Source organism: Mustelus asterias, unplaced genomic scaffold, assembly GCF_964213995.1.
Source record: "Mustelus asterias unplaced genomic scaffold, sMusAst1.hap1.1 HAP1_SCAFFOLD_4536, whole genome shotgun sequence".
NCBI classification, from domain to species: Eukaryota; Metazoa; Chordata; class Chondrichthyes; order Carcharhiniformes; family Triakidae; genus Mustelus; species Mustelus asterias.
In genome coordinates, this window is record NW_027594479.1 from 1 (window position 1) to 15,696 (window position 15,696).

General features: G+C 54.1%; 1 protein-coding gene across 1 annotated transcript; it reads right to left on the reverse strand.

Moving 5' to 3' along the window:
* Positions 1–322: 322 nt before the first annotated feature.
* On the reverse strand, positions 323–13,610 carry LOC144491137 (uncharacterized; the record flags this gene model as incomplete). The annotated part of the gene is made up of 4 exons (XM_078208814.1): positions 13,485–13,610; positions 8,740–8,856; positions 6,189–6,317; positions 323–445 (listed from the first exon to the last, which is right to left on the reverse strand). Coding segments are annotated over exons 1-4 (412 nt in total), but the record flags the coding sequence as incomplete, so codon positions are not given.
* Positions 13,611–15,696: the final 2,086 nt, after the last annotated feature.

Sequence of the window (15,696 nt, forward strand, 5' to 3'; positions counted from 1 at the left end):
GGATTGGCCGTGCTAAATTGTCCCTTAGTGTCCAAAGATGTAGGGATATGGGGTTAGGGTGGTATTGTGGTCGGTGCAGACTCGATGGGCCGAATGGCCTCTTTCTGTGCTGTAGGGTTTCTATGAGGAACCCTCAAAAAGGGGGGGGGAAATCAGATACATACTGGATTGGGGGGGGGGGGGGGGGTGTCGATTCAGGGGATAAAGTTAGCACGAAGGAGGAGAGAGTGGGGGAAAGAGAGAAGGAGCTGGGACTGGGAGAGACGCTCCCCCCCCCCCCCCCCCCCCCCAACCGCAGTCAGATTGAGACAGGGTAACTCACCACACTCCAGAGATTCATCTGAGGCGTCGGTGCAGTCCTTGTCATGGTCACAGACAAAGTGTTTCGGGATGCACTGGCGATTTTGGCACATGAACTCCCTGTCGTCACACGTGTTGTTGTAGACTGGAGGCAGAGAAAAAGGGGCAGGGGTTAAAACAGAGAGGGGGGCGGGAGGGACAGCGAGCGGCCGAAACAGGAGACACACGAGCCCCCCCCCCCCATTCTCCCCCCCCACTCAACAAGGGGACATCTGCGTCACAACCCGGTCTGGGCCCCTGTTCTCCAGCCCAAGACCACAAGGAACTACATCCTTTCCGGGTGTATCACAGCTTGGGATGGGGCTCCTGCTCTGCCCAAGACCGCAAGGAACTACAAAGGGTTGTGAATGTAGCCCAGTCCCATCACACAAACCAGCCTCCCATCCATTGACTCCGTCTACGCTTCCCGCTGGTGTCCAGATCACCAACAACCTGTCCTGGTCCCCCCCACGCCGACACTATAGTTAAGAAAGCCCCACCAACGCCTCTACTTTCTCAGAAGACTAAGGAAATTCGGCATGTCCGCTACGACTCTCACCAACTTTTACAGATGCCCCATAGAAAGCATCCTTCCCGGGTGTATCACAGCTCGGTCTGGGGGCTCCTGCTCTGCCCAAGACCGCAAGGAACTACAAAGGGTTTGTGTGTGTGAACGTAGCCCAGTCCCATCACGCAAACCAACCTCCCATCCATTGACTCCGTCTACACTTCCCGCTGCCTCGGGGAAAAGCAGCCGGCAGAATCAAGGACACCCCCCACGCACCCCGGACATTCTCTCTTCTACCTTCTTCCGTCGGGAAAAACATACAGAAGTATTATCCACACATTCACCACCCTCTGGGTGAAGAAATTTCTCCTCACCTCAGTCCTAAAAGGGTTTAACCCCCTTATCCTCAAACTATGACCCCCGAGTTCTGGACTCCCCCCACTATTAGGAACATTCTTTCTGAATCTAACCCTGTCGAACCCTGTTAGAATTTTATAAGTTTCTATGAGATCCCCCTCTCACTCTTCTAAACTCCAGTGAATATAATCCTCACCGACTTAGTCTCTCCTCATATGACAGACCTGCCATCCCAGGAATCAGCCTGGTAAACCTTCGCTGCGCTCCCTCTTTAGCAAGGACATCCTTCCTCAGATAAGGAGACCCAAACTGCACACAATACTCCAGGTGTGGCCTCACCAACGCCCTGTACAATTGCAGCAAAACATCCCCATCCCTATACTCCAATCCTCTCGCTATGAAGGACAACATACCATTTGCCTTCATTAAAGTTCATTTATTAGTGTCACAAGTTTGGCTTACATTAACACCGCAATGAAGTTATTGTGTAAATCCCCTAGTCGCCCACACTCCGACACCTGTTTGGGTTACACGGAGGGACAATTTAGCATGGCCAATCCACCCGAACCTGCACATCTTTGGGACACTAAGGGGCAATTTAGCATGGCCAATCCACCCTAACCTACACATCTTTGGGACACTAAGGGACAATTTAGCATGGCCAATCCACCCTAACCTACACATCTTTGGGACACTAAGGGACAATTTAGCATGGCCAATCCACCCTAACCCGTACATCTTTGGGACACTAAGGGGCAATTTAGCATGGCCAATCCACCCTAACCCGTACATCTTTGGACACTAAGGGGCAATTTAGCATGGCCAATCCCCCTAACCTGCACATCTTTGGATACTAAGGGGCAATTTAGCATGGCCAATCCACCCTAACCTACACATCTTTGGACACTAAGGGACAATTTAGCATGGCCAATCCCCCTAACCTACACATCTTTGGACACTAAGGGACAATTTAGCATGGCCAATCCACCCTAACCTACACATCTTTGGACACTAAGGGGCAATTTAGCATGGCCAATCCCCCTAACCTACACATCTTTGGACACTAAGGGACAATATAGCATGGCCAATCCACCCTAACCTACACATCTTTGGACACTAAGGGGCAATTTAGCATGGCCAATCCACCTAACCTACACATCTTTGGACACTAAGGGGCAATTTAGCATGGCCAATCCACCTAACCTACACATCTTTGGACACTAAGGGACAATTTAGCATGGCCAATCCACCCTAACCTACACATCTTTGGACACTAAGGGGCAATTTAGCATGGCCAATCCACCCTAACCTACACATCTTTGGACACTAAGGGGCAATTTAGCATGGCCAATCCACCTAACCTACACATCTTTGGACACTAAGGGACAATTTAGCATGGCCAATCCACCCGAACCTACACATCTTTGGACACTAAGGGGCAATTTAGCATGGCCAATCCACCCTAACCTACACATCTTTGGACACTAAGGGACAATTTAGCATGGCCAATCCACCCTAACCTACACATCTTTGGACACTAAGGGGCAATTTAGCATGGCCAATCCACCCTAACCTACACATCTTTGGACACTAAGGGACAATTTAGCATGGCCAATCCACCCTAACCTACACATCTTTGGACACTAAGGGGCAATTTAGCATGGCCAATCCACCCTAACCTGCACATCTTTGGACACTAAGGGACAATTTAGCATGGCCAATCCACCCTAACCTACACATCTTTGGACACTAAGGGGCAATTTAGCATGGCCAATCCACCCTAACCTACACATCTTTGGGACACTAAGGGACAATTTAGCATGGCCAATCCACCCTAACCTACACATCTTTGGACACTAAGGGGCAATTTAGCATGGCCAATCCACCCTAACCTACACATCTTTGGACACTAAGGGGCAATTTAGCATGGCCAATCCACCCTAACCTGCACATCTTTGGACACTAAGGGACAATTTAGCATGGCCAATCCACCCTAACCTACACATCTTTGGACACTAAGGGACAATTTAGCACGGCCAATCCACCCTAACCTGCACGTCTTTCAGACTGTGGGAGGAAACCGGAGCACCCGGAGGAAACCCACGCAGACACGGGGAGAACGTGCAGACTCCACACAGACAGTGACCCCCAAACCGGGAATCGAACCCGGGGTCCCTGGCGCTGTGAGGCAGCAGCGCGAACCCACCGTGCCTGCTGTACCTGCGCGCAAACTTGTCAACGACTGGTGCACGAGGACACCAAGGTCTCACTGAGAATCTGCCTCCCCCAATTTCCACCCACGCAGGTCAATAATCTGCCTTCCTATGACAGCGACCATGGAATCATCGAGGTTTACAGCATGGAAACAGGCCCTTCGGCCCAACTTGTCCATGCTGCCCCTTTTTTTTAAACCCCTAAGTTAGTCCCAATTGCCCCCATTTGCCCCATATCCCTCTATACCCATCGTACCCATGTGACTGTCTAAACGCTTTTCAAAAGACAAAATTGTACCCGCCTCTACTACTGCTTCTGGCAGCTCGTTCCAGACACTCACCACCCTCTGTGTGAAAAAATTGCCCCCTCTGGACCCTTCTGTATCTCTCCCCTCTCACCTTAAACCTACACCCTCTAGTTTTAGACTCCCCTACCTTTGGGGAAAAGATATTGACTATCTAGCTGATCTGTGCCCCTCATTATTTTATAGACCTCTATAAGATCACCCCTCAGCCTCCTGCGCTCCAGAGAAAAAAGTCCCAGTCTATCCAGCCTCTGCTTATAACTCAATCCATCAAGTCCGGTAGCATCCTAGTAAATCTTTTCTGCGCTCTTTCTAGTTTAATAATATCCTTTCTGTAATAGGGTGACCAGAACTGTATACAGTATCCCAAGTGTGGCCTTACCAATGTCTTGTACAACTTCAACAAGACGTCCCAACTCTTGTATTCAATGTTCTGACCGATGAAACCAAGCGTGCCGAATGCCTTCTTCACCACTCTGTCCACCTGTGACTCCACTTTCAAGGAGCTATGAATCTGTACCCCGAGATCTCTTTGTTCTGTAACTCTCCCCAACGCCTGACCATTAACTGAGTAAGTCCTCCCCTGGTTCGATCTACCAAAATGCATCACCACACATTCATCCAAATTAAACTCCATCTGCCATTCGTCAGCCCACTGGCCCCAATTGATCAAGATTGAGTGGCATGCCTTATGAGGATAGGCTGAGGGAGCTCGGTCTTTTCTCCTTGGAGAGACGTAGGATGAGAGGAGACCTAATAGAGGTGTACAAGATGTTGAGAGGCATAGATCGGGTGGACTCTCAGAGGCTTTTTCCCAGGGTGGAAATGTCTGCTACGAGAGGACACAGGTTTAAGGTGCTGGGGGGTAGGTACAGGGGAGATGTTAGGGGGAAATTTTTCACACAGAGGGTGGTGGGCGAGTGGAATCGGCTGCCGTCAGTGGTGGTGGAGGCAAACTCAATAGGGTCTTTTAAGAGACTCCTGGATGAGTACATGGAGCTTAATAGGATGGAGGGTTATAGGTAGGTCTAGAAGGTAGGGATGTGTTCGGCACAACTTGTGGGGCCGAAGGGCCTGTTTTGTGCTGTAGTTTTTCTATGTTCTCTGTTCTAAGATCCTGTTGCAATCGGAGAGAACCTTCTTCACTGTCCACCATGCCACCAATCTTGGTGTCACCTGCAAACTAACTAACCATGCCCCCTATATTCTATATGGACTTTAGTAAAGCGTTTGACAAAGTCCCTCATGGTAGGCTGGTGAAAAAGGTTGGATCTCATGGGATAAAGAGGGAGGTGGCTAGATGGGTGGAGAACTGGCTTGGTCACAGAAGACAGAGGGTGGTAGTGGAAGGGTCTTCTTCCGGCTGGAGGCCTGTGACTAGTGGTGTTCCGCAGGGCTCTGTGTTGGGACCTCTGCTGTCTGTGATTTATATAAACGATCTGGAAGAAGGTGCAACTGGGGTGATCAGTAAGTTTGCGGACGACACGAAAATGGCAGGACTTGCAGATAGTGAGGAGCATTGTCAGAGGCAACAGAAGGATATAGATAGGCTGGAAATTTGGACAAAGAAATGGCAGATGGAGTTCAATCCAGATAAATGCGAAGTGATGCATTTTGGTAGAAATAATGTAGGGAGGAGCTATACGATAAATGGCAGAACCATAAAGGGTGTAGATACGCAGAGGGACCTGGGTGTGCAAGTCCACAGATCCTTGAAGGTGACTTCACAGGTGTAGAAGAAGGCATATGGTATGTTTGCCTTTATAGGACGGGGCATAGAGTATAAAAGTTGGGGTCTGATGTTGCGGTTGTATAGAACGTTGGTTCGGCCGCGTTTGGAATCCTGCGCCCAGTTCTGGTCGCCGCACTACCAGAAGGGCGTGGAGGCTTTGGAGAGAGTGCAGAGGAGGTTTACCAGGATGTTGCCTGGTATGGAGGGGCTTAGTTATGAGGAGAGATTGGGTAAACTGGGGTTGTTGTCCCTGGAAAGACGGAGGATGAGGGGAGACTTAATAGAGGTGTATAAAATTATGAAGGGCAATAGATAGGGTGAACGGTGGGAAGCCTTTTCCCAGGTCGGTGGTGACGTTCACGAGGGGTCATAGGTTCAAGGTGAAGGGGGGGGGAGGTTTATCACGGATATCAGAAGGACGTATTTTACACAGAGGGTCGTGGGGGCCTGGAATGCGCTGCCGGGCAAGGTGGTGGAGGCGGACACACTGGGAACGTTTAAGACTTATCGAGATAGCCACATGAACGGAGTGGGAATGGAGGGATACAAAAGAATGGTCTAGTTTGGACCAGGGAGCGGCACGGGCTTGGAGGGGCCGAAGGGCCTGTTCCTGTGCTGTATTGTTCTTATTCTCATACCCAATTGGATAACCTCACGTTGAGCCATGGTACACTGCATCCACCCCATGCCTACGGCGCGCGCACGCACACACACACACAGCCGTCCCCACTTACCGCAACCGGCCGCCACGCTCTCATCCGCGCCGTCCGGGCAGTCCTTGTCACCGTCACAGGTCCAGGCTTTCGGCACGCACATGTGGGAGCCCGGACACTTCATTAACCCCGGAGGGCAGGTCACCGAGGCTGCAAGGGGCAGTCAGATCACCCGGGGTTAGACGCACAACGATTCCCGCAACGACAACTCTCCCCACAGGCCGAGGGAACAGGATCCGGAGGCCATTCGGCCTCACTCCCGCGCCAATCGTGGAATCCCCACAGCGCAAGAGGCGGCCATTCGGCCCATCCGAGCCTGCACCGACCCCTCCAACAGACCACCCTACCTATCCCCATAACCCCACGTACTTACCTCACCAATCCACCTGAACCTACACATCTTTGGACACCAAGGGACAATTTAGCATGGCCAATCCACCCTAACCAACACATCTTTGGACACTAAGGGACAATTTAGCATGGCCAATCCACCCTAACCTACACATCTTTGGTCACCAAGGACAATTTAGCATGGCCAATCCACCCGAACCTACACATCTTTGGACACTAAGGGGACAATTTAGCATGGCCAATCCACCTAACCTGCACATTTTTGGACGCTAAGGGACAATTTAGCATGGCCAATCCCCCTAACCTACACATCTTTGGACACTAAGGGACAATTTAGCATGGCCAATCCACCCTAACCTGCACATCTTTGGACACTAAGGGACAATTTAGCATGGCCAATCCACCTAACCTACACATCTTTGGACACTAAGGGACAATTTAGCATGGCCAATCCACCCTAACGTCCACATCTTTGGACACTAAGGGACAATTTAACATGGCCAATCCACCCTAACCTACACATCTTTGGACACTGAGGGACAATTTAGCATGGCCAATCCACCCTAACCTGCACATCTTTGGACACTAAGGGACAATTTAGCATGGCCAATCCACCCTAACCTACACATCTTTGGTCACCAAGGACAATTTAGCATGGCCAATCCACCTAACCGACACATCTTTGGACACTAAAGGACAACTTAGCACGGCCAATCCACCCTAACCTACACATCTTTGGATACTAAGGGACAATTTAGCATGGCCAATCCCCCTAACCTACACATCTTTGGATACTAAGGGACAATTTAGCATGGCCAATCCCCCTAACCTACACAACTTTGGATACTAAGGGACAATTTAGCATGGCCAATCCCCCTAACCTACACATCTTTGGATACTAAGGGACAATTTAGCATGGCCAATCCACCCAACCAGCACATCTCTGGTCACTAAGGGGCAATTTAGCATGGCCAATCCCCCTAACCTGCACATCTTTGGACACTAAGGGACAATTTAGCATGGCCAATCCACCTAACCTACATATCTTTGGACACTAAGGGGACAATTTAGCATGGCCAATCCACCCTAACCTACACATCTTTGGACACTCAGGGACAATTTAGCATGGCCAATCCATCCTAACCTACACATCTTTGGACACTAAGGGACACTAAGGCGGGGGGTTCTGGGACTTGGGAGTCCTTGTTCAAGATTCTCTGAAGGTTAACGTGCAGGTTCAGTCGACAGTTAGGAAGGCAAACGCAATGTTAGCATTCATGTGGAGAGGGCTAGAATACAAGAGCAGGGATGGACTTCTGAGGCTGTATAAAGTTCTGGTCAGACCCCATTTGGAATGTTGTGAGCAGTTTTGGGCCCCGTATCTAAGGAAGGATGTGCCGGCCCTTGGAAAGGGTCCAGAGGAGGTTCACAAGAATGATCCCTGGAATGAAGAGCTTGTCGTATGAGGAACGGGTTGAGGACTCTGGGTCTGTACTCGTTGGGAGTTTAGAAAGATGAGGGGGGGATCTTATTGAAACTTACAGGATGCTGCGAGGCCTGGATAGAGTGGACGTGGAGAGGATGTTTCCACTAGTAGGAAAAACTAGAACCAGAGGGAACACAACCTCAGGCTAAAGGGACGATCCTTTAGAACAGAGATGAGGAGGAATTTCCTCAGCCAGAGAGTGGTGAATGTGTGGAACTCTTTGCCGCAGAAGGCTGTGGAGGCCGGGTCATTGAGTGTCTTTAAGACAGAGATAGATCGGTTCTTGATTAATAAGGGGATCAGGGGTTATGGGGGAAAAGGCAGGAGAATGGGGATGAGAAAAATATCAGCCATGATTGAATGGCGGAGCAGACTCGATGGGCCGAGTGGCCTCATTCTGCTCCTCTGTCTTATGGTCCTATGGTAGCCGCGCACCCCAGGATGTTGATAGTTGGGGGGGGAGGGGGATTCAGCCATGGTAATGCTAGTTAATGTCATGGGGAGTGGGGGAGAGATGCTTAGATTCTCTCTCTTGTTGGAGGCGGGATATTTGCCTATGGGGCGAATGTCAAGTTTTCCATGACGGGGAACATTACCCCTCTGCGCCCCGCCCCCCACTCGCCTTCCAAGCCCCGAAGCCTCTGCAACAGCCAGCAAGCTGCCCTCACGGCCACCCCCCGCCACCTCCCCCACCGTCGCCTCCCCAAAGGCCTCGTACCTGACGCCAACACTCACCACAGCGGGCGTCCTCATCGGAGCCGTCGCCACAATCATCGGCCCCATCGCACACCCAACGGTTGGTGATACACCTCTGGTTGTTGCACTCAAACTCTGAGTAGGTGCAGAACTTGACTGGAGAGAGAGAGAGACAGAGAGAGGGTTTGAAGTTTATTTATTAGCGTCACAAGTCAGGCTTACATTAACACCGCAATGAAGCTACTGTGAAAATCCCCTAGTCGCCAACACTCCTGTTCGGGTGACACTAAGGGACAACTTAGCACGGCCCACTCCACCCTAACCCGGCACGTCTTTGGGACACTAAGGGACAATTTAGCATGGCCAATCCACCCTAACCTACACATCTTTGGACACTAAGGGACAATTTAGCACGGCCAATCCACCCTAACCCGCACATCTTTGGACACTAAGGGGACAATTTAGCATGGCCAATCCCCCTAACTTACACATCTTTGGACACTAAGGGGACAATTTAGCATGGCCAATCCCCCTAACCTACACAGCTTTGGACACTAAGGGGACAATTTAGCATGGCCAATCCCCCTAACCTGCACATCTTTGGACACTAAGGGGCAATTTAGCACGGCCAATCCACCCTAACCTGCACATCTTTGGACACTAAGGGGCTATTTAGCATGGCCAATCCACCCTAACCTACACATCTTTGGACACTAAGGGACAATTTAGCATGGCCAATCCACCTAACCTACACATCTTTGGACACTAAGGGACAATTTAGCATGGCCAATCCACCCTAACCTACACATCTTTGGGACACGAAGGGACAATTTAGCATGGCCAATCCACCCTAACCTACACATCTTTGGACACTAAGGGACAATTTAGCATGGCCAATCCACCCTAACCTACACATCTTTGGGACACTAAGGGACAATTTAGCATGGCCAATCCACCCTAACCTACACATCTTTGGACACTAAGGGACAATTTAGCACGGCCAATCCACCCTAACCTACACATCTTTGGGACACTAAGGGACAATTTAGCATGGCCAATCCACCTAACCTACACATCTTTGGGACACTAAGGGACAATTTAGCATGGCCAATCCACCTAACCTACACATCTTTGGGACACTAAGGGACAATTTAGCATGGCCAATCCACCCTAACCTGCACATCTTTGGACAAGAAGGGACAATTTAGCATAGCCAATCCACCCTAATCTACACATCTTTGGACACTAAGGGGCAATTTAGCATGGCTAATCCACCCTAACCTGCACATCTTTGGACACTAAGGGACAATTTAGCATGGCCAATCCACCCTAACCTACACATCTTTGGACACTAAGGTGCAATTTAGCACGGCCAATCCACCCTAACCTGCACATCTTTGGACACTAAGGGACAATTTAGCATGGCCAATCCATCCAACCTACACATCTTTGGACACTAAGGGACAATTTAAGCATGGCCAATCCACCCTAACCTGCACATCTTTGGACACTAAGGAACAATTTAGCATGGCCAATCCACCCTAATCTGGACATCTTTGGGACACTAAGGGGCAATTTAGCATGGCCAATCCACCTAACCTACACATCTTTGGACACTAAGGGACAATTTAGCATGGCCAATCCACCCTAACCTGCACATCTTTGGACAAGAAGGGACAATTTAGCATAGCCAATCCACCCTAATCTACACATCTTTGGACACTAAGGGGCAATTTAGCATGGCTGATCCACCCTAACCTGCACATCTTTGGACACTAAGGGACAATTTAGCATGGCCAATCCACCCTAACCTACACATCTTTGGACACTAAGGTGCAATTTAGCACGGCCAATCCACCCTAACCTGCACATCTTTGGACACTAAGGGACAATTTAGCATGGCCAATCCATCCAACCTACACATCTTTGGACACTAAGGGACAATTTAAGCATGGCCAATCCACCCTAACCTGCACATCTTTGGACACTAAGGAACAATTTAGCATGGCCAATCCACCCTAATCTGGACATCTTTGGACACTAAGGGACAATTTAAGCATGGCCAATCCACCCTAACCTGCACATCTTTGGACACTAAGGGACAATTTAGCACGGCCAATCCACCCTAATCTGGACATCTTTGGACACTAAGGGACAATTTAGCATGGCCAATCCACCTAACCTACACATCGTTGGACACTAAGGGACAATTTAGCATGGCCAATCCACCCTAACCTACACATCTTTGGACACTGAGGGAGAATTTAGCACGGCCCAATCCACCCTAACCTGGACATCTTTCAGACTGTGGGAGGAAACCGGAGCACCCGGAGGAAACCCATGCAGACACGGGGAGAACGTGCAGACTCCCGCACAGACCCAAGCCAGGAATGGAGTGTTGTAAAGTGGGGGGGGGGGGGGGCTTTGCGTGTACGGGTTGTTGGGGTGATCGCACCTGGAGCGCTGCGGACAGTTCTGGCCTCCGTAATCGAGGGGGAACACACTCGCATCAGAGACCCTTCAGAGAATTCCTGGAAGGGAGGGGGTGTGGTGGTGACGTGGGGGGTTATTTGTCTTACGAGGAATCCTTTGAGAAGGAGTTGGGACGTCTTGTTGAAGACATTGGTAAGGCCACACTTGGAATACTGTGTACAGTTCTGGTCACCCTATTATAGAAAGGATATTATTAAACTACAAAGAGCGCAGAAAAGATTTACCCGGATGCTACCGGGACTTGATGGATTGAGTTATAAGGAGAGGCTGGATAGACTGGGACTTTTTTCTCTGGAGCGTAGGAGGCTGAGGGGTGATCTTATAGAGGTCTATAAAATAATGAGGGGCACAGATCAGCTAGATAGTCAATATCTTTTCCCCAAAGGTAGGGGAGTCTAAAACTCGAGGGTGTAGGTTTAAGGTGAGAGGGGAGAGATACAAAAGTGTCCAGAGGGGGCAATTTTTTCACACAGAGGGTGGTGAGTGTCTGGAACGAGCTGCCAGAGGCAGTAGTAGAGGCGGGTACAATTTTGTCCTTTAGAAAGCGTTGAGACAGTTACATGGGTACGATGGGTATAGAGGGATATGGGGCAAACGGGGGCAATTGGGACGAGCTTCGGGGTTAAAGAAAGGGGGCGGCATGGACAACTTGGGCCGAAGGGCCTGTTTCCCGGCTGTAAACCTCTCTGACTCTGAGCTGGAGTGTGGCGACTGGGGGGGAATTTCTATGACTCACTGAGGTCTGGGGGGGGGGGGGTAACCCCTTGGAGTTGAGAAGAATGAGAGCTTGACTTCCTGACAACTACCAGACTCTGAGGGGGATTTGGGGGGGGGGCTCGACAAGGGCGAGGAGATGGAAGTAGGTTCCCCCCACCTCCCCCTCCTGGGGGTGGGTATCTGGACTGAGGAGTGCACACAGACTCAGAACAAGCAGGTCTCTCCCTCTCCCAATTAAAATGGAGAGAGGGGCCGAATGGCCTCCTCCTGTTCCTGTGTAAATGCATCGAGGAGAGGGGCTGAATGGCCTCCTCCTGTTCCTGTGTAACAGGCTGGAGGAGAGAGGGGCTGAATGGCCTCCTCCTGTCCCTGTGTAACAGGCCGGAGAGAGAGGGGCTGAATGGCCTCCTCCTGTTCCTGATCAACAGGCCGGAGAGAGAGGGGCTGAATGGCCTCCTCCTGTTCCTGTGTAACAGGCTGGAGAGAGAGGGGCTGAATGGCCTCCTCCTGTTCCTGTGTAACAGGCTGGAGAGAGAGAGGGGCTGAATGGTCTCCTCCTGTTCCTGTGTAACAGGCTGGAGAGAGAGGGGCTGAATGGGCACCTCCTGTTCCTGTGTAACAGGCTGGAGAGAGAGAGAGGGGCTGAATGGCCTCCTCCTGTTCAACAGGCTGGAGAGAGAGGGGCTGAATGGCCTCCTCCTGTTCCTGATCAACAGGCTGGAGAGAGAGGGGCTGAATGGCCTCTTCCTGTTCCTGTTCAACAGGCCAGAGAGAGGGGCTGAATGGCCTCCTCCTGTTCCTGTTCAACAGGCTGGAGAGAGAGGGGCTGAATGGCCTCCTCCTGTTCCTGTGTAACAGGCTGGAGAGAGAGAGGGGCTGAATGGCCTCCTCCTGTTCCTGTGTAACAGGCTGGAGAGAGAGGGGCTGAATGGCCTCCTCCTGTTCCTGTGTAACAGGCTGGAGAGAGAGGGGCAGAATGGCCTCCTCCTGTTCCTGTGTAACAGGCTGGAGAGAGAGGGGCTGAATGGCCTCTTCCTGTTCCTGTTCAACAGGCCGGAGAGAGAGGGGCTGAATGGCCTCCTCCTGTTCCTGTTCAACAGGCTGGAGAGAGAGGGGCTGAATGGCCTCCTCCTGTTCCTGTGTAACAGGCTGGAGAGAGAGGGGCTGAATGGCCTCCTCCTGTTCAACAGGCTGGAGAGAGAGAGAGGCTGAATGGCCTCCTCCTGTTCCTGTGTAACAGGCTGGAGAGAGAGAGAGAGGGGCTGAATGGCCTCCTCCTGTTCCTGTGTAACAGGCTGGAGAGAGAGAGAGGCTGAATGGCCTCCTCCTGTTCCTGTGTGACAGGCTGGAGAGAGAGGGGCTGAATGGCCTCCTCCTGTTCCTGTGTAACAGGATAGGAGAGAGAGAGAGAGGGGCTGAATGGCCTCCTCCTGGTCCTGTGTAACAGTCTGGAGAGAGAGGGGCTGAATGGCCTCCTCCTGTTCCTGTGTAACAGGCTGGAGAGAGAGAGAGAGGGGCTGAATGGCCTGTGAGGGGTTGTTTCCAGGGTTACGAAGGTTCGCGCTCGAACTCACAGCAATGGCTCTCATCTTCGCCATTCTCACAGTCATGTTCCATGTCACAGACCCAGGTGGAGGGGATGCAGCGACCGCTTTGGCAGGCGAAGTAATTCACATTACACTTGGACTTCCGGAGATCTGGAGAGACAAGGAGTCAGGCACCATCACACAGCAAGGAATCAACACCCTCCCCTCCACCCAACACCATGGGGGAGCGTTCAGAGAGCGAGGGAGAGGCGGGGGAGAGAGAGAGAGGCGGGGGGAGAGGGAGAGAGGCGGGGGGAGCGAGGGAGAGAGGCGGGGGGAGAGGGAGAGAGGCGGGGGGAGAGGGAGAGAGGCGGGGGGAGAGAGGGCGAGAGGCGGGGGGAGAGGGAGAGAGGCGGGGGGGAGAGGGAGAGAGGCGGGGGGGAGAGGGAGAGAGGCGGGGGGAGAGGGAGAGAGGCGGGGGGGAGAGGGAGAGAGGCGGGGGGAGAGGGAGAGAGGCGGGGGGGAGAGGGAGAGAGGCGGGGGGAGAGGGAGAGAGGCGGGGGGAGAGGGAGAGAGGCGGGGGGAGAGGGAGAGAGGCGGGGGGAGAGAGGGAGAGAGGCGGGGGGGGAGAGGGAGAGAGGCGGGGGGGGGGGGGAGAGAGGCGGGGGGAGAGGGAGAGAGGCGGGGGGAGAGGGAGAGAGGCGGGGGGAGAGGGAGAGAGGCGGGGGAGAGGGAGAGAGGCGGGGGGGAGAGGGAGAGAGGCGGGGGGGAGAGGGAGAGAGAGGCGGGGGGAGAGGGAGAGAGGCGGGGGAGAGGGAGAGAGAGGCGGGGGGAGAGGGAGAGTGGCGGGGGGAGAGGGAGAGTGGCGGGGGGAGAGGGAGAGAGGCGGGGGGAGAGGGAGAGAGGCGGGGGGAGAGGGAGAGAGGCGGGGTAGAGGGAGAGAGGCGGGGGAGAGAGAGAGAGGCGGGGGGAGAGGGAGAGAGGCGGGGGGAGAGGGAGAGAGGCGGGGGGAGAGGGAGGGAGGCGGGGGGAGAGGGAGAGAGGTGGGGGAGAGGGAGAGAGGCGGGGGGAGAGGGAGAGAGGCGGGGGGAGAGAGAGAGAGAGGCAGGGGGAGAGGGAGAGAGGCGGGGGGGAGAGAGAGAGAGGCGGGGGGAGAGGGAGAGAGGCGGGGGAGAGGGAGAGAGAGGCGGGGGGAGAGAGAGAGAGAGGCGGGGGGAGAGGGAGAGAGGCGGGGGAGAGGGAGAGAGGCGGGGGAGAGAGAGAGAGAGAGGCGGGGGAGAGGGAGAGAGGCGGGGGGAGAGGGAGAGAGGCGGGGGGAGAGGGAGAGAGGCGGAGGGAGGGGGAGAGAGGCGGGGGGAGAGGGAGAGAGGCGGGGGGAGAGAGGGAGAGAGGCGGGGGGAGAGAGGGAGAGAGGCGGGGGGAGAGAGGGAGAGAGGCGGGGGGAGAGAGGGAGAGAGGCGGGGAGAGAGGCGGGGAGAGAGGCGGGGAGAGAGGCGGGGAGAGAGGCGGGGGGAGAGGGAGAGAGGCGGGGGGAGAGGGAGAGAGGCGGGGGGAGAGGGAGAGAGGCGGGGGGAGAGGGAAAGAGGCGGGGGGAGGGGGAGAGAGGCGGGGGGAGGGGGAGAGAGGCAGGGGGAGGGGGAGAGAGGCGAGGGGTGAGGGAGAGATGCGGGGGGAGAGAGAGAGAGAGGCGGGGGAGAGGGAGAGAGGCGGGGGGAGAGGGAGAGAGGCGGGGGAGAGGGAGAGAGGCGGGGGGAGAGAGAGAGAGAGGCGGGGGAGAGGGAGAGAGGCGGGGGGAGAAGGAGAGAGGCGGGGGGAGAGGGAGAGAGGCGGGGGGTGGGGGAGAGAGGCGGGGGGTGGGGGAGAGAGGCGGGGGGTGGGGGAGAGAGGCGGGGGGTGGGGGAGAGAGGCGGGGGGAGAGAGGGAGAGAGGCGGGGGGAGAGGGAGAGAGGCGGGGGAGAGGGAGAGAGGCGGGGGGAGAGAGAGAGAGAGGCGGGGAGAGGGAGAGAGGCGGGGGGAGAGGGAGAGAGGCGGGGGGAGAGGGAGAGAGGCGGGGGGAGGGGGAGAGAGGCGGGGGGAGGGGGAGAGAGGCGGGGGGTGGGGGAGAGAGGCGGGGGGTGGGGGAGAGAGGCGGGGGGAGAGAGAGAGAGAGGCGGGGGAGAGGGAGAGAGGCGGGGGGAGAGGGAGAGAGGCGGGGGAGAGGGAGAGAGGCGGGGGGAGAGGGAGAGAGGCGGGGGGAGAGGGAGAGAGGCGGGGGGAGAGG